The sequence below is a fragment of the Nycticebus coucang genome, chromosome 5 (assembly GCF_027406575.1).
Source record: "Nycticebus coucang isolate mNycCou1 chromosome 5, mNycCou1.pri, whole genome shotgun sequence".
NCBI classification, from domain to species: Eukaryota; Metazoa; Chordata; class Mammalia; order Primates; family Lorisidae; genus Nycticebus; species Nycticebus coucang.
In genome coordinates, this window is record NC_069784.1 from 111,165,481 (window position 1) to 111,184,264 (window position 18,784).

The following is an 18,784-nucleotide window of genomic DNA, read 5'->3' on the forward strand; positions in this document are numbered from 1 at the left end:
AAGCAATTTTGGTCAGAACAAAGCAGAAGAGAAAATTGTAAGCTCCACAGAGGCAGAAATGGGTTTTGCTCCAATTGTAAAATTTTTGAGAAAGCTAAACCTTTAATTTCCATAATCCAAGGGAGAGTGAAGGAGCTTCTCTGTGTTGAGCTAAACCGAGTCTGTAGTCACACATTCACACATTGGCACCAACACATTGGCAATCAACAGTTGTAAGAGTCAGGTTTGACAAACTTTTCACTGCCAAATGTAACTCAGATGCTGCATGAGCATGACTCTAAGTATCTTTACAGACAGGATTTTAGAGATGAGATTTCCCTACTCACTGGAATAAATAATCCATCCTTGAACTAGGAACCCTCTAAATCATGTAGATGGCTAAAGTCATGTGAAACTTTTTTTTTTCTTTACAGATCCTAGCTTAAGAATGCAGTATTTGGGCGGTGCCTGTGGCTCAAGGAGTAGGGCGCCAGTCCCATATGCCGGAGGTGGTGGGTTCAAACCCAGCCCTGGCCAAAAACCACAAAAAAAAAAAAAAAAAAAAAAAAGAATGCAGTATTTTATCTAAATGACTAAGCAGGCAATGTTTAAGGTTCTTTCCAGCTTGACAATTTTAAGGCTAGCCATATGTCTGTTTCCAAGAAGCTTATCGGTCTTGTGTCTGGGGCCCAAGATAATGGAATACAGCAAATGAGGAGCTTCATGGTTCAGGCCAGCAAAAGCAAGCAATAGGTCCAGGAAAGTACAGAATAGTAACAGCAATGAGAAAATAGAATGTATTCTTTTTCACCCCAGAGTTTGTAAATCCTATGTAAGAGTAATCCTATGTAAATGACTTAATTTTACCTCAAAGTTAGAAGAGTTAACATGAGTTGATCACTAATTATATGTTAAACACAAGTACCTTTACTCCATTACCTTCTTTAACCCTCACAAAATTCTATGATCTATCATTATTTTTCCATTTTTTTCAGGTGAAAGAAATGGAAGTACAGAAGGATTAAACAAATAATCTGCCCAGTTGGTATAATGTCGTACACTTGGGCAATGTGGTGACTCCTGATCTCTAAAACGGAGGTGGGCAGGCACAACTGTACATGCCTGTAATCCCAGCACTCTGGGAGGCTGAGGCAGGAGGATCGTTTGAGCTCAGGAGTTCAAGATCAGCCTGAGCAAGAGCAAGGACCCATCTCTACTAAAAATAGAATAATTAGCTGAGTGTTGTGGTGGGTGCCTATAGTCCCAGCTACTTGGAAGACTAAGGCAGGAGGATCACTTGAACCCAGGAGTTCGAAGCTGCTGTGATCTAGGCTATGGCCATAGCCCCCCACCCTGGAGCAACAGAGTGAGACTCTGTCTCAAAAAAAAGGAAAAAAAATAATTTGCCTTAAAGTCACACATGTAATAGACACTGAAATCTGCAGCAAAATCAGGAGTTCACATCAATAACTATAGCAACCATACGCTCTTGGGCAGTTTCTTGCAGCTCCGTGCATGGCCTTCTGGTCAACTCTGACCTGAGTTCACTTAACTGAAAGAGATGTGGTTCAGAAAACTGAGGATGATTATGGCTACTTATTTTGAGATGGAAACTGATTTTGAAAAGTTTGAGTTAGGGCGGTGCCTGTGGCTCAGTGGGTAGGGTGCTGGCCCCGTATACCTAGGGTGGAGGGTTCAAACTCGGCCCTGGCCAAACTGCAACCAAAAAATAGCCGGGCATTTTGGCAGGTGCCTGTAGTCCCAGCTACTTGGGAGGCTGAGGCAAGAGAATTACCTAAGCCCAGGAGTTGCAGGTTGCTGTGAGCTGTGATGCCACAGCACTTTACTGAGGGTAATAAAGTGAAACTCTGTCTCTACAAAAAAAAAAAATTAAGAAAAGTTTGAGTTAGAGAAATAGGGAATGTCAAAAACAGTATGCGGGGCGGCGCCTGTGGCTCAGTCGGTAAGGCGCTGGCCCCATATACCGAGGGTAGCGGGTTCAAACCCGGCCCTGGCCAAACTGCAACCAAAAAATAGCCGGGCGTTGTGGCAGGCGCCTGTAGTCCCAGCTGCTCGGGAGGCTGAGGCAAGAGAATCGCTTAAGCCCAGGAGCTGGAGGTTGCTGTGAGCTGTGTGAGGCCACGGCACTCTACCGAGGGCCCTAAAGTGAGACTCTGTCTCTACAAAAAAAAAAAAAAAAGTCTTCCCTAAAAAAAAACAAAAAAAAACAGTATGCGAGTAGCAGGGTAGATCTCTGTCCTTCTGATGGATTAAGGATTAAGTCTTCACTAAAACCTTCTTAATGGATCTCTAGAGGCCAGGTGATGTGGCTCACGCCTGTAATCCTAGCACTCTGGGAGGCTGAGGAGGGCGGATTGCCTGATCTCAGGAGTTTCAGAGCCTGTAGCCCCACCTATTTGGGAGGCTGAGGCAAGAGAATTGTTAGAGCCTAAGAGCTTGAGGTATGACAACAGGGCACTCTACCGAGGGCTACGAAATCTGTCCCCCTCCCAAAAAAAATTTACGTAATGAAGTCCTTCGTACACTTATGTTTTTTTGTTATTGTTTGTTTGTTTTTGTTTTGAGACAGAGTCTCACTATGTCACCCTTGGTACAGTGCTGTGTCATCACAGCTCACAGCAACCCCAATCTCATGGGCTTAAGCAATTCTCTTGCTTTGGCCTCCCAAGTAGCTGGAACTACAGGTGTCCACCACAACACTGAGCTATTTTTTGTTGTTGTTGCAGTTGTCATTGTTGCTTAGCAGGCCCATTGTTGTTTAGCTGGGTTTAAACGCACCTGCCTCAGTGTATGTGGCCGGTGCCCTAACCACTGAGCTACGGGCGCCAAGCCATTCCTGTACTTATGTTAATCCGATGATGTAATTTTTTATATTTCTGTAGCCCATATATTTTTATACAATGAGTCATTTTATTTTTATGCTGGGTACATAATTACTTATTACTATTCCTAAATAAATATGGATATACCACTTCATAGTGATTTTTAAGTCCTCAGAAATTTAAGCCAAATTTAAAATGTGATACATCATTATAAAATATAAAGAAACAACGCCTAATCCTGGAAATATAAGGGAATATTTTATTTTCTCTTCTGGGAAAAATTTGTATAGTAATGATCCTTTGGAAAACCCCAAGGGTAGAATTGTCTTGTTAAAAGAAGATTTCAAGCGAAAGCTGGGGAGAATGATAAGGGGTTACATTTTCTTACCTGACAAAACATGATGAAATGATAAAATGATGGCACTTGCAAAGAAAAATTATTGTTTAACCACTTCATTATCTGACTTCCTCTAAATAAAGAACATTATCTGTGTTGCCAACAATAGTACTGGGTGAAAAATACACATTTTGAAAGTGTGGGGAACTCATTCTACCTCAAAATTCCAATTTTTTTTTTTTTTTTGCAGTTTTGGGCCAGGCTGGGTTTGGCCAGAACCTGCCACCACCGGCATATGGAGCTGGCTTTGAGCCATAGGCCCCATCGGAAATTCCAATTTAAGAGGATATTACAGGCTGCTGTAGGACTAGCAATTAAAAAACAAGATGCACAAAACAAAAACAACTCAGGTTTCAAAGGCTAAAAACAAAAATAGCAAGAAAGAGCCAAAACTTGCACAGCCCGTTTGCTTATGGTCAGAACAAATGTTGGGAACGCATGAGAAATTCCCAGCCCAGCGAACAGAAGTATGGGAGGCAAGGCTATGGTTGATTGATTTTCTCTCTTTCTCCATTTTCCATTTTTTTCCTTATGATGAGCTTATGCCACTTTTAGATTGTAGTCACCATTTTAAGATTATAATCATGTAAAAAAAGACTTTTCAATTTTTTCTTTATCTATGTTTTCTTTTTTTGTAGAGACAGAGTCTCACTTTATGGCCCTCTGTAGAGTGCCGTGGCCTCACACAGCTCACAGCAACCTCCAACTCCTGGGCTTAAGCGATTCTCTTGCCTCAGCCTCCTGAGCAGCTGGGACTACAGGCGCCGCCACAACGCCCAGCTATTTTTTGGTTGCAGTTCAGCCGGGGCCAGGTTTGAACCCGCCACCCTCGGTATATGGGGCCGGCGCCTTACCAACTGAGCCACAGGCACCGCCCCTATTTATGTTTTCTTTATCAACTGAGCATGCTGGTCTGGTTTCTTGTACTCATGCAAAAAGCGAGTGCACACGAAATCTAGGCAAGCCCATCTGAAGTCGGGTAATGAAAATGCCTTCAACAATTTCCAGCCTCTTAACAAAATAATGTTTTTATTTGATTTCTTTCTTTCTTTTTTTTATTTTTATTTTTTTTTGTAGAGACAGAGTCTCACTTTATGGCCCTCGGTAGAGTGCCGTGGCCTCACACAGCTCACAGCAACCTCCAACTCCTGGGCTTAAGCGATTCTCTTGCCTCAGCCTCCCGAGTAGCTGGGACTACAGGCGCCCGCCACAACGCCCGGCTATTTTTTGGTTGCAGTTTGGCCGGGGCCGGGTTTGAACCTGCCACCCTCGGTATATGGGGCCGGCGTCCTACCGACTGAGCCACAGGCGCCGCCCTCTTTCTTTTTTTAAAGACAGGGTCTTGCTTGATGCAGTGGTGGGATCATAGGTCCTTATCACCTTCCTCCTGAGCTCCTGGTCTCAAGTAATCCTCCTGCCTAAGCTATAGGCCCACACCTGCATGTTCAGCTAATTAAAAAAAAAAAAAAAAAAATGTGTTTTTTTGTAGATGGGGTCTTCCTATGTTGCCCAAGCTAATCTCAAACTTCCAGCTTCAAGCAATCCTCCCATCTCAGCCTCCCAAAATGCTGGGATTACAGGCATGAACCACTGTGCCCATGAACCCACTTCTATTCCTATAAAGCAATTGTGGATTAGCTACTCCTAATATTTAACTCTATTTAAACTATGAATCAAAAGACTACATATTACACAAAACAAAATATTCTGTGACAATGGCTGGTTTTGAATAAAAATATTCCATTTACTAGAATATATTTACCACAGGAAATCACAAAATCATTTTATTAAAATTATTTCAGACCGGGCATGGTGGCTCACGCCTGTAATCCCAGCACTTTGGGAGGCTAAGGAGGGAGAATTGCTTGACTCCTAAAAAAAATGAAAAACTCATCTGGGCGCTGCAGCAAGCACCTATAATCCCAGTGGCTTCTGGAGGCTGAGGCAATGGGATGCCCACAGCCCAGGTCTGAGGTTGCAGTGAGCTATGATGTCATTGCACTCTGCTCAGGGACATAGGGTGGGACTCTGTCTCAACAACAACAAAAAGCAAATAAATAAAAATAAATAAATAAGCAAAGAAATAAAAAAATAAGCAAGGAAATGAGCAGGGCTCGGCACCCGTAGCACAGTGGTTACAGCGCCAGCCACATACACTGAGTGTCGAGGGTTCAAACCCGACCCAGGCCAGCTAAACAACAATGACAACTGCAACAAAAAATAGCCGGGTGTTGTGGCGAGCACCCATAGTACCAGCTACATGGGAGGCTGAGGCAAGAGAATTGCTTAAGCCCAAGAGTTTGAGGTTGCTGTAAACTGACGCCACAGCACTCTACCAAGGGTGACGTAGTGAGACTCTGTCTCAAAAAATATATATACATATATGTATTTCAGGAATTTGTAAACGTTACAGTAATAAAACTCATACTGTGACCTTGAACATTGCTTTTGTAAAAAATCCACTTACAGGCTCCTAAGTTTGTGTATTGCTAAAGAATGGCTATGGAATTGCTTCAAGTTGTGTTTGCATTTATCAGAATTGAAGGCAGTTAGGACAAGTTTCAGTTAAAGTGCTGATACGTTGATGAAGACAGGGCATGTTGGAGAGTGGAAACCACAGAAGAAACAATTACATCCCCCAGACTGAAAGTGAAAGAAAACTGCTAATCAACTGAGAGGTCCGTATCTTAAAAAATATAGATTCTACTCCAGGGAGAATCATCATAGGCAAACTGATAAAAAACAAACATTAGAAAATACTAGAAGCCAGGCACAGTGGCAGCCTAGCACTTTAGGAGGCCAGGGTGGGTACATAGCTTGAGCCCAGCAATTTAAGACCAGCCTGGGCAGAAGAGTATCTCTATGAGAAATTTAAAGATTAGCCAAATGTAGTGGTACGGGCTGGTAGTCCCAGCTCCTTGGGAGGCTGGACCAGGAGGATTGCTTGGGCCCAGAGGTGCCAGGTTACAGGGAGCTGTGATCATCCACTGCACTCCAGTCTGGGAGACAGAACAAGACTTTGTCTCAAGAATACAATAAAATAATAAATAAAATAAATTTTAAAATATTAGAGCAACCAGTGAAAGACAACATATTACATTCAGGGTAGCAATAATTTAAAATATTGTCAGTTTCTCATCAGAAACTCATTATCTAGAAGCTGGCTCAGCACGTGTAGCTCAGTGGCCAGGGTGCCAGCCACATACCCTGTCGCTGGCGGGTTGGAACCCAGCTCGGGCCTGCCAAACAACAATGATAACTACAACCAAAAAACTACAGCCGGGCATTGTGGTGGGTGCCTGTAGTCCCAGCTACTTGGGAGGCTGAGGCAAGAGAATCACTTAAGCCCAACAGTTTATGATTGCTGTGAGCTGTGATGCCATGGCACTCTACCAGGGTGACACAGTGAGACTCTGTCTCAAAAAAAAAAAAAAGAAACTCTGGAGACCAAAAGACAATAACTAACATCTTTAAAGTGATGAAAGAAACAAAAATTAAGGGCAGGGCCTGTAGCTCAAGGAATAAGGCGCTGGTCCCATATACCGGAAGTGGCGGGTTCAAACCTGGCTCTGGCCAAAAACTATAAAAAAAAAAAAAAGAAAAGAAAAGAAAATTAAGCTATTCATAACTGCACATTTATTGAAAACATCTTTCAAGAATGAAAGAAAAATATTTTCTAAAACAGCAATTCCAAGTATTGATACTTTAAAAGAAATTTAAAAGAAGTTATTTTCTTTTTCTTTTTTTTTAGACAGAGTCTCACTCTGTTGCTCTGCTACAGTGCCATGAGTAACCAGTGCTTTGAGTAACCTCAAAGTTGTGGGCTCAAGCAATCCTCTTGCTTTGGCCTTCTGAGTAGCTGGGACTATAAGTGCCCATCACAACACCCAGCTATTAGTTTTAGAGACCAGGTCTCACTCTTGCTCAGGCTGGTCACGAATTCCTGTGCTCAGGCAATCCATGGCCTCCCAGAGTGCTGAGATTACAAGTGTGAGCCACCTCGCCTGGCCTAAAAGAAGATATTTTCATTTGTAAAGATGTATCACATAGATAAAAGAAAACTAAGATATTTTATTTCCTGAAGACCTGCATTGTAAGAAAGACTAACGGAAAATTTGCAAGCTAAAGGGAAATGATACCAGAGAGAAATGGTGATCTTCAGGAAGAAATGAAGCATACTGAAAATGGTAAATATCTGGGTAAATACTAAAGATGATTTTGGGTGGGCATGGTGGCTCAAGCCTGAAGACCTAGCACTCTGGGAGGCCGAGGTGGGGGATCCCTTGAGTTTAGGAGTTCAAGACCAGCCTGAGCAAAAGCAAGATTGTCTCTACTAAAGGTGGAAGAAATTAGCCAGGTATTGTGGTGGTGCCTGTAGACCCAGCTGCTTGGGGGGCTGAGGCGTGAGGATGGATTGAACCTGGGAGTTTGAAGTTGCTGTGAGCTAGGCTGATGCCATGGTACTCTAGCCTGGGCAACAGAGTGAGACTCTATTTCTACCAAAAAAATTAAAATGAGTAGATGTAAAGTATCACTATTCCTATTTCTCTACGTGTTTGGTATTAGTTTTTCCTGTAAGGTACTTTCTTCAGCTCCTAAAAGTGTCTGAGCAACATTTTCCATACTTGTCCTTACAGATCCTCTCCCATTTTATTCTCTTTACATTACATCAAGAATCACTTAACTTTTACTTGTGATATTCCATTCCTCCTTGCTTCTTCACAACACATGTGCTATAGATCTAAATAGTAGCATTAGCCAGCAGATGGCTTGTTTATTGCGGTGCTGTACTGCTAATGGACCACAGGGACGGCATGAACAGGCCAATTCACGTTCATGCTTTTCCTTTTTCTTTTTTTTTTTTTGTAGAGGCAGAGTCTCACCGTACCGCCCTCGGGTAGAGTGCCGTGGCGTCACACGGCTCACAGCAACCTCCAGCTCTTGGGCTTACGCGATTCTCTTGCCTCAGCCTCCCGAGCAGCTGGGACTACAGGCGCCCGCCACAACGCCCGGCTATTTTTTGGTTGCAGTTTGGCCGGGGCTGGGTTTGAACCCGCCACCCTCGGCATATGGGGCTGGCGCCCTACTCACTGAGCCACAGGCGCCACCCACGTCCATGCTTTTTCATCTTTCTTCAAAAGACATACAGAAAACAAGACAGAAAAACCAATTTTGGACAGATTAAATTGTAGTAAATTTAGACCATAATAAGCCTGGTCTTGGGGGGGGAGGGAAGCCATCAGTTTTTCACTTTTCCTCAAGTCCTCCTGCTTCTGCTAATAGGCACAGTCTCCGACTCTTTTATAAAGAACAGATTAAAGCACAGATTTAGTCCAAGCTGTTTCTCCTAGGAGAGCTTCTTACTAAAAATGGGCTATGGTACCAAGCACTCAGCTGGCATCCTCCTCCCAGCCTTGGTGTTTGCTGGCTGTGAGCTTCAATCCTCTTCAGCCTGTGATTCCATTCCTAACGTGGGGGTAACGAGGACGGGCGGCCCCCGCCATCCCACAGGGCTGCTGCACGCACCAAATTAGATTTCTGTGAACGCACTTCGTGAAAGTGTGAGGCATAATACAAATATTAGATATCGGCATTCCTTTTCCATTTCATTAGACCCTGTTTAATTAGACAAGGTGAAAGCTCTATTATCGCTCTCTTAATGGTTTTAGCTCCTTTTTGCTTTACCTCCTCTTTTCATTTCCAGCGTCTGCATTATGCAATTAGACCTCATGTGTGTTTGTGAAAAAGAATAAAAACAGTCCTTTATTGCCCCAAGAGAACATGGCCTACTCTCCGAGTGTAATTTTCAATTATATAACCTGAAGCATCTCTCTCTGGTGTCTTAAATAAAGGGGGCTTCCTCTGATTCTGATTAGATGTATACCCCGGGTCTCCTGCTACAGCCATACTTGCCCTCCTGCGAGTATTATGAGTTAGGATTCGCCTGAGGTTCTCTAATCACGTCCTTGCCCTGGACTCTTCCAGGGATTCCAAGAGAAACATGAACCAGTGTGCTTGGCCACTGGTTTCTACTCCTGTCTACTCCAGGGAGTAAACTCCTTCCTTTGTTACTCCCAACTTTTGGATATACTTTATATTCCACAAAGCTGCCCCTTGGGCGGTGCCTGTGGCTCAGTGAGTAGGGCGCTGGCCCCATATACCGGAGGCAGGGGGTTCAAAGCCAGTCCCGGCCAAAAACTGCAAAAAAAACAAAAAAAAGCTGCCCCTGATGGTATAGACGCTTTATGGAAGAAACAATGAAATTTTTACGATAATAAAACTGATTGTGAAGTGTATTCAGATGTTAGGCTAGGTATCAACAAACAACCCCCCCTCCCGGCCCCCACCACCAACCTTGCTTTTGTACAGAGCTTTACAACAGAATGTACCCCAGAGTGAATTTTTCTAAAAATACCTGAATCATCATTAGTCCAGAAGGTTCTTGGATCGGGCTTGGTCAGGATGTTGGCATGACTACATGGCTCTTTCACCTTTAAAACATAAGGAGAAAAGAAGTGATATGAAAATAGCCTGACCATTGCAGCTGCTTTAGGCCTACAGTTCTAGAGGAGGGATTACAAGGCCGAAGCTAGGATGTGGCCTGTCTGTGCTCTCAATAGTGTGGTCTGCCCAGGACTGTGCTGCTGATGGTGCTGGGAGTCCCTTATCTGGGTTGGTCACCTTATGCCTGATTCAGTTTCACTGCCAGCACTGAGTGCAGCACCAGCACAGACAGGGGACTGGACCAGCCCCTATGTGCTCCTTCTTCCAGTGCTGTGCGCACAGTGTATATATTAGGGAAGAGCTACTTCTAACGTGGTAGCAGTTAAAAATGTATTATTATGGGCGGCGCCTGTGGCTCAGTGAGTAGGGCGCCGGCCCCATATACTGAGGGTGGCGGGTTCAAACCCAGCCCCGGCCAAACTGCAACAAAAAAATAGCTGGGCGTTGTGGCGGGCGCCTGTAGTCCCAGCTACTCGGGAGGCTGAGGCAGGAGAATCGCCTAAGCCCAGGAGTTGGAGGTTGCTGTGAGCTGTGTGACGCCATGGCACTCTACCGAGGGCCATAAAGTGAGACTCCGTCTCTACAAAAAAAAAGTATTATTATTTTATAATCATAAGAGAATTTTTTTCTTTTTCTTTTCTTTTTTTTTTTGTACAGACAGTCTCACCTTACCACCTTGTGTAGAGTGCAGTGGCGTCACAGCTCACAGCAACCTCCAGCTCTTGGGCTTAGGTGATTCTCTTGCCCCAGCCTCCTGAGCAGCTGGGACTATGGGTGCCCACAACAACGCCCGGCTATTTTTTTGTTGCAGTTTGGCCGGGGCCAGGTTTGTACCTGCCACCTGCGGTATATGGGGCCGGTGCCCTACTCACTGAGCCACAGGCACTGCCCATAAGAGAATTTTTATATTCTTTTTTTAATTCATTAAAAAAAAATTCTTTTTAGAGATTGAGTCTCACTATGTCACCCTTGGTAGAGTGTTGTGGTGTCACAGCTCACAGCAACCTCCAACTCCTGGGCTTAGGCGATTCTCTTGCTTCAGCCTCCCAAGTAGTTGGGACTACAGGCACTCACTACAATACCCAGCTATATTTTTGTTGCAGTTTGGCTGGGGCCGGGTTCAAACTTGCTACCCCCAGTATACAGGGCGGTGCCTTACCCACTAAGTCAAAGGCACCGCCCAGAATTTCCATTCTTAAACAATACCACATACACATATGCAAAATGTATTTTTTTCAACTTAGTGGTAATTAATAGATTCTTTACAATAAATTCTGGGGAGCAGCAGTGAGCCATATTTTTTGGCAACTTTATACTACTGTGATATATAACTTGCATATATAGTCTTAATCAGTGAAATATAGATCTTGGTGTTACAAATGACTTTCCATTTATGTTTATTTTGTAGTGTAATCATTTGAACACCACGAAAAGCCTCTAGTCTTGTAAACTACCTAATGGATAAATTCCTTCCATTGGAGTAACAATCAGAACTAGTGTCACTAAGGATACTGTTTAGTTTCGATGACACTTTCTCTCCATAGCAAGAATTTACTATGAAATTGAAATATGAAAGAAGCACAGCATGAACTTACAATCCGGCACAAGCTCCTTCTGTTGTGGGCTAGTCTCAAAGAATGTGTGGAAATCAGGGAAACTGAGATTTCAAAGAGATATTTGACCTTGCTTGTTCATTGCAACATTATGCACAACAGTGAAGATGAGGGATAAAACCTGCCTGTGGATGAATGAAGGGGTAAAGAAGATGCAGTATACACATGCCATGGAATATTTAGCCTTAAAAAAGAAGGAAATCTTGCCACATGTGACAACGTGGATGAATTTTCCAACTCTTTGTTTGTTTGTTTGTTTGTTTGAGGCAGAGTTGCAGTTTGGCCGGGGCTGGGTTTGAACCTGCCACCCTCGGCATATGGGGCCGGTGCCCTACTCACTGAGCCACAGGCACCACCTCCTTTGTTGCTCTTATCTGAGTATAACACGCCGTTTTTTATGATTCTCTAGAACCAAGGTACCCATAACAGATTATCTGTAGAGCTCATATAGTGAATTTTAAGCGCAGGCTTATATAAGTCCTTGAATAACTACAAATTCTGCAACAGTTCATAGGCAATGCTCTGTAAGTAACTCCTGCAGCTTTAGGTACTTTGAGAAAATGTGTTGTCAAGTGGTAATCCTGCCAACAGGATTCATGGACACTTGTGGCTCGGCTGAAAGTTGGAAACTGAAGAAGTGCCCAGCACCTGGGGTTTGGCTCCCGGTTGAATCCACAATGGGCTCATCTGTTCTTTCTTTCCTTGGGGTAAGGATTCAAGAAGGATTTCTCCAATAGAATGTACACCACTGGAGTATGATTGGGGAGGGGGAAAATGTGATGATATAATAAGAATGGCAGAACAACAGTATGATATTTTAAAGTATTTTATTATGGGAAATTTCAAGTATACACAAGAGTAATAGTATAATAAACCTCTATGTACCCATCACCCTTTTTTTTTTTTTTTTTTGCAACAGAGTTTCAAGCTGTCACCCTGGATAGAGTGAAGTGGCATCACAACTCACAGCAACCTCAAACTCTTAGGCTCAAGAGACTCTCTTGCCTCAGCCTCCCAAATAGCTGGGACTACAGGTGCCCACCACAATGCCCAGCTATTTTTTGTTGCAGTTGTCATTGCTGGTTAGCTGGCCTGGGCCAGGTTTGAACTCACCACCTTTGGGTATATGTGGCTGACACCGTAACCACTGTGCTATGGGCGCCAAGCCCACCCTATCATCCTATTAGCAACATTTTTGGCAGCCTTATTTCATCTATCTTGCCTTAATTTGGGTCAATATATTTTATTTTATTTATTTATTTTTTGGGATAGTCTCACTTTGTCACTCTTGGTAGAGAGCTGTGGCATCACAGCTCACAGCAACCTCAAACTCTTGGGCTTAAGCGATTCTCTTGCCTCAGCCTCCCAAGTAGCTGGGACTACAGGTGCCCACTACAACACCCTGCTATTTTCTGTTGCAGTTGTCATTGTTGTTTAGCTGGCTTGGGCCAGGTTCAAACCCGCCAACCTGGGTGTATGTGGCCTGCACCCTACTGAGCTACAGCCGCCGCCCTGTCAAAATATTTTACAGCAAATCCCAGACCTTATAACAATTCACCTATAACTTCTTTAAAATGTGTTTGTATTTGATGACTTTTTTTGTATAGTCATCATGCTATTTTCACAACTAACAATTTCAACAATAACTAGATTTATCAGAATTTAATTGAAGTTATTAAAGTTTATTTAATAAATCACAACACACACATTCTGAAAAGCAGAGTGAGTACTTGCACTATTTTGCAGACAGAATAATTTGAATACGTGATTTTAAAAGACATTATTTAAAGTAGAAAGCTCCACAAAAATCCATGGAACTGAGCTTCCCTTGATTAAATCCTTATAGTGTATGGCCAGGCATCTTAAAAAAACTATTTTTTCTTTTCCTTTTTATTTTTTGCAACAGAGTCTCAAGCTGTTGCCCTGGGTAGGGTGCCATGGTGTCATAGCTCACAGCAACCTCCAACTCTTGGGCTCAAGTGATCCTCTTGCCTCAGTTTTTCTATTTTTAGTAGAGATAGGGGTCTCGCTTTTTGCTCAGGCTGGTCTCGAGCCTGTGAGCTCAAGCAATCCACCCACCTCAGCTTCCCAGAGTGCTAGGATTACAGGCGTGAGCCACCGCACCCAGCTAAAAAATTATTTTTCTAGTAGAAGTGATATTGTAGGGCCAGGCAAGGTAGCTCACACCTGTAATCCTAGCACTTCGGGAGGCTGAGGTGGGAGCATTGATTAAGGAGAAGCGTTTGAGACCAGCCTGAGCAAGAGCAAGATCCAGTCTCTACAAAAAAAAAAAAAAAGAAAGAAAAAGAAAAAGAAAAATAAGCAAGGTACTTGGGAGGCTGAAGCAGGAGGATCATTTGAGTTCAGGAATTTGAGGTTGCAATAAGCTATGATGATGCTATTACACTCTAGCCTGGGCAATAGAACAAGACCCTGCCTCCAAAAAAAAAAAAAAAAGTGGTATTGTCTTTTTACTTATTTTCAGTGAGACCCAGGAGATAAAGGGAAAATTTCTTTGTCTGATAAAATTGCAAGGATTGATTGTGAAGATAGAGGAAAGACCACCTCTAGAAAGTAATTGCTGGATGCATAATCACTATTGTTTTGAAATATAGAAGGACTGTCATAGTCATGATTTAAACAATAGAAGACAGAGCTTATCAGAATATCACATTTGAGGAGATGTCAGATGTCTAGAAATTTCCAAGAGGCTCTGAGGAATGAGCCTGGGAGTAAATCAGTAGTTCTACTGATGCAAGAAACAGACTAACATCTTAATTCTATAAAATGTTTCTAATTAATAGACATTTAAATAATGGTGAGATTTAGGGGAAGGAATTAGGATCCTCGTCCTCCATTCCACCTCATTCTTATTTATAGAACATTTATCCAAAAATATGAATACCTACATATATACATAAATAACTTTATAGTCACTCGTGGTAATGATATAGGAGAACTAAAATACAAAGTATTTTTTCCTTATTTATAATAATTTGCATATGATTTCTCATAGATCACTCTAGCAGTTTGTGCTAAAGTCATTAGTTCTTCCGAAGATACAACAGAAATTCCCAAATTCTTTGCTTTCTATTAGCCATCTCAAGTTGCATGATCAAAATACTTCAGAGAAGTGAAAGTTTGCTTCTCAAAACTGCTTTAGTGAGTTTTTAGAAGGGTCCTTGGCTGGTATCACAGGGTATAACGCCATCCTCCAAACTGATTTTGAGTTCAGTTATTCGTATCAAGGAAGAAGAAAAGCTCCTTCCATTGACTTCCCGGATGTGCTTATTATACCCAGTATTTGTTAAGCATTTGTTTAAGTCCAAGATGCTACTACACAGGTTGCTATGAGAGCACAGAGCTCATTGACCCATAGGACATCACATTCTATCCACAAAACAGATAGGGAACCCTCTCTACTAAGTGCCTCTACATGGGAAGAATGCGGTAGAGCTATTAGATTTTGACAGAGTTAAGGAGGAAGCAACAATGTGGGCACAGTTGTTGAGCAAGACCTCAAGGAGGAAGTAGGACTTGAATAGGTTTTATTTAAATTACTGGCAACACTGGGATTGGTCGGAAGGCGGTAGGATGGTGTCCACACTGGGTGGGACAGCACAAACAAAGGTGTGGGAGTGGAACTTGACAAGGCACTTGGGGTAACAGTTCCCTGAACAACTTCATGAGAACAGAAGACTCATGGGAGAAATGAGAGAAGCTAGGCATAAGGCCTGCTGTAGGGAGTCTCAAGCCTCGGCAGTTTCCTTGAAAGGAGAGTTGGAGAACACGAGCAGCTGAGGAGATTCCCAGGCTGCTGTAACAGGACAGTGGCTGACAGTGAGAGCCAGACGGGGATGTGAGGTTGGGAGGGAAGGGCTGCATGTGGAGGGCAGCTGGAAGATCTTTTTGGCAAGACTTGATGAATGCCTGAAAATGAGGGAAGATGGGGGGCGTTCAAAATATTTCAGAGTTTTGGAAGCTGGTGGCCAGGACTACGGCCACAGGCCATCTGTCCACGACCCCAGCAGCTGGGGAAGAACACCATTCTGTGTTCCAGTCAGGACAGCAGGCCTGTGGGGGGTCTGCCAGGGAGCATTTGTTCCATCCTTGAACCATCAGACCATGTCAGCTTTGGTCCTTCACCTGCACAGTTGAGTGGGCTTTTCATGCTTCTGTCCCTGTGAAGTGGAACCGTCCCCCTTGTCACACCACACTCTGCAAGGTGGATGTGCCTACATTGTCTCACTACAGCAAATATGCCCAGAGTTTGCAAATTGGGAACTATTAACCTGCGCCCTGCTAAAGATGATGGTTTGTAAAAGGACGGCAGGAGTCTGGTAGGAGACCAGCGCAAGCTCAGCGATCAGGTGTCTTGTCATTTTGATCTCTGCTAGTTAATGATTTATCCTCATTCAGAAGTTTAGCAAGAACACCATCGACCACATGGAGCACAGGAACTACTCTTGATGGCTGACGAGATTGTGATTCCAAGCAACTAAACCAATGTTCCTCCTTTTGTGGTTTTATTTCATTTGCATTTTCCTTGGTTTCGGTATTTTTCAGTTTGGCCCTCATCATTGTGGATTGCTTAGGGTTGCCATCCAACCCACTTCATTTATTTGTTTCCTGACTGGCCCATCGAGTACTTGGATTTCAACTCTGGTCTATGTGAGGACAAATCTCCATCAAGTCAAATGTTTTCTATCTTCTATGTCAGTAGAATCAGAGGATCAGTTCAGAAGATCAGAGATTTGGGGAGCTGGAAGGAAATCTTTTTCACTCTCCCTCTTGCTTAATGGTTGAGGAAACTGAGGACCAGAGGGGACTATAACTGATGTTAGTGACCAGTTAAAGGCAGGAGTCCATGTCTTGACAGTTAAATTTAAGAGATTAGCTGAAAACTGACACTGGTTTTTTAAAACTTAGATTTTCCCTCAAATTTGAAATTAATACAGTTATTCATTTAGTAAGTATTTGTGGGTAATCTATTATATAATAGACTCATTGCTAGGAGCCATGGGTGAGCAGATGGGTAGTCCCAGTCTCTGTGGAACTTGTTTTCTTCTGCTGGTGATTGAGATGGGTGTGATGGAGGCAGTAAACAGGGAGAGCAGAGTCGGCCGGGGGCATATGTGGTTATTTCGGAAGTTTTAAGGGCGTCTATCTTCTTATGTATTTTTTCAGTAATAAGCACCAAAAATCAATGATTATGCACCTAGATTAATAAATTATAGCACATAGCAAGATGGGCACAGAGAGTTTGATTTGACTAGAACTCAGCTTTTATCGAGAGACAGGCTCTCACTATGTTGCCAAATTAGAGTGCATAGCTCACAGCAACCTCAAACTCCTGAGCTCAAGTGACCCTCCTGCCTCAGCTTCCCAAGTAGCTAGGACTGCAGGTGATGCCACCATGCCCAGCTAAGTTTTTATTTTTTGTGGAGATGGGAGTCTCTCTATGTTGCCCAGGTTGGTCTTGAATTCCTGGCCTCAAGCTCCTTGGCCTTCCAAAGTGCTGGGATTACAGGCGTGAGCCACTGAACCCAGCCAAATGCAGCTTTTCTACAGTACTAAAAGGGCTGTTTGGAGTTGGCACAGAGCCATGTCCATATACCAATCCTACTTCACCTCCCTAAGTTTCCTGTTGGGTTCTGGAGGCATTTGAGTTTTGACCTGAGAGTCTACACAAGGCAAAGATATGTAGATCAAACCTTTATGTGTTTCACATAAAAGCACATAATTAAATTCTTTCTCTCTCTCTTTTTTTTTTTGTAGAGACAGAGTCTCACTGTACCGCCCTCGGGTAGAGTGCCGTGGCGTCACACGGCTCACAGCAACCTCTAACTCTTGGGCTTACACGATTCTCTTGCCTCAGCCTCCCAAGCAGCTGGGACTACAGGCGCCCGCCACAACGCCCGGCTATTTTTTTTTGTTGTTGCAGTTTGGCTGGGGCTGGGTTTGAACCCGCCACCCTCGGCATATGGGGCCAGTGCCCTACTCACTGAGCCACAGGCGCCGTCCCTCTCTCTCTCTTTTTTTTTTTTTTGTTGAGACAGAGTCTCACTATGTCACCCTGGATAGAGTGTCATGGCGTCATAGCTCACAGCAACCTCTAACTCTTGGGCTTAAGTGATTCTCTTGCCTCAGCCTCCCAAGTAGCTGAGACTATAGGTGCCCACCACTGCGCCTGGCTATTTTTGTGTTGTTTTTGTTGTTGTTGCGGTTGTCACTGTTGTTTAGCTAACCAGGGCTGGGTTTGAATCCTCCACACTCGGTGTATGTGGCTAGCACCGTAAGCACTGCACTACAGGTGCTGAGCCTTTTTCTTTTTTCTTTTCTTTTAAACTGAGCCTCAAGCTGTCGCCCTGGGTACAGTGCCATGGCATCACAGCTCACAGCAACCTCCAACTCCTGAGGCTTAAGCGATTCTCTTGCCTCAGCCTCCCAAGTAGCTGGGACTATAGGCACCTGCCACAATGCCCAGCCATTTTTTGGTTGCAGTTGTCACTGTAGTTTGGCAAGCCCAGGCTGGAGTCAAACTGGCCAACTCTAGTGTATGTGGCTGGCACCTTAGCCGCTTGAGCTACAGGAGCTAAGGCTTTTTCTTTTCTTTTTTTTTTTTTTTGAGACAGAGTCTCAAGCTGTCGCCCTGGGTAGAGTGCCATGCTGTCACAGCTCACAGCAACCTCAAACTCTTGGGCTTAAGCGATTCTCTTGCCTCGGCCTCCCGAGTAGCGGGGACTACAGGCGCCCACGGCAGCGCCTAGCTATTTTTTGTTGCAGTTTGGCTGGGGCTGGGTTTGAACTCACCACCCTCGGTATATGGGGCTGGCGCCCTACTTACTTAGCCACAGGCACCACCCAATTAAATTCTGAAGTAAAAAATTGTTTGTGACATGGTGTTTGTAGATTGTGACAGATTTAGAGAGAAGGCAATCAATATGTGTTTATTGACTATATCATTGATTTAGTAGGACTCCAGGTATGTTAAAGTAGCTAAAGTTAATCTATCACAGCATCACAGTGTTCAATGCAAGAAAATATTTAACACATTTCAGTTTAGTCCCCTTATTTAATAGATGGGGAAATAAACTCTGAAAGAAGTAAAATGACTTACAGAAGCTTACACAGATAGTGGGAAGTTTTATTATTTATAGGATAACTACTGTGGTTAAGGGAAGTTTCCTTGCAATTGTTTTAGAGCATCGTTGGTAAAAGTAATTTGATATAGTAGTTTAGAACACGAGCTTTTTGGACACTGTACTTGGATCCAAGTAAAAGGAAGGGGAAGAAAGAAGGAAAAAAAGAATAGACCATGAGTTTGTAGTCAGACAGGCCCAAAGTAAGTTAAGGCATTTGACTCTATATATTCTCCTGAGAAGGTTACTTAATCTTTTTTTTTACCCTTAGTCTCCTTATTGGAAAATTGGCAGCATCACAAATCA

The 18,784-nt window shown here is 43.4% G+C and overlaps 1 protein-coding gene across 1 annotated transcript in view; it reads right to left on the reverse strand.

Annotated features, from left to right (window-relative positions):
* The window catches only part of SGK1 (serum/glucocorticoid regulated kinase 1), a 148,107-nt gene that overhangs the window by 23,196 nt on the left and 106,127 nt on the right, over window positions 1-18,784 (reverse strand). Inside the window, exon 3 of the mRNA XM_053591341.1 lies at window positions 9,635-9,710. Within this exon, the coding sequence (XP_053447316.1) occupies window positions 9,635-9,710 (76 nt within the window). The remainder of the gene's footprint in view (window positions 1-9,634; window positions 9,711-18,784) is intronic.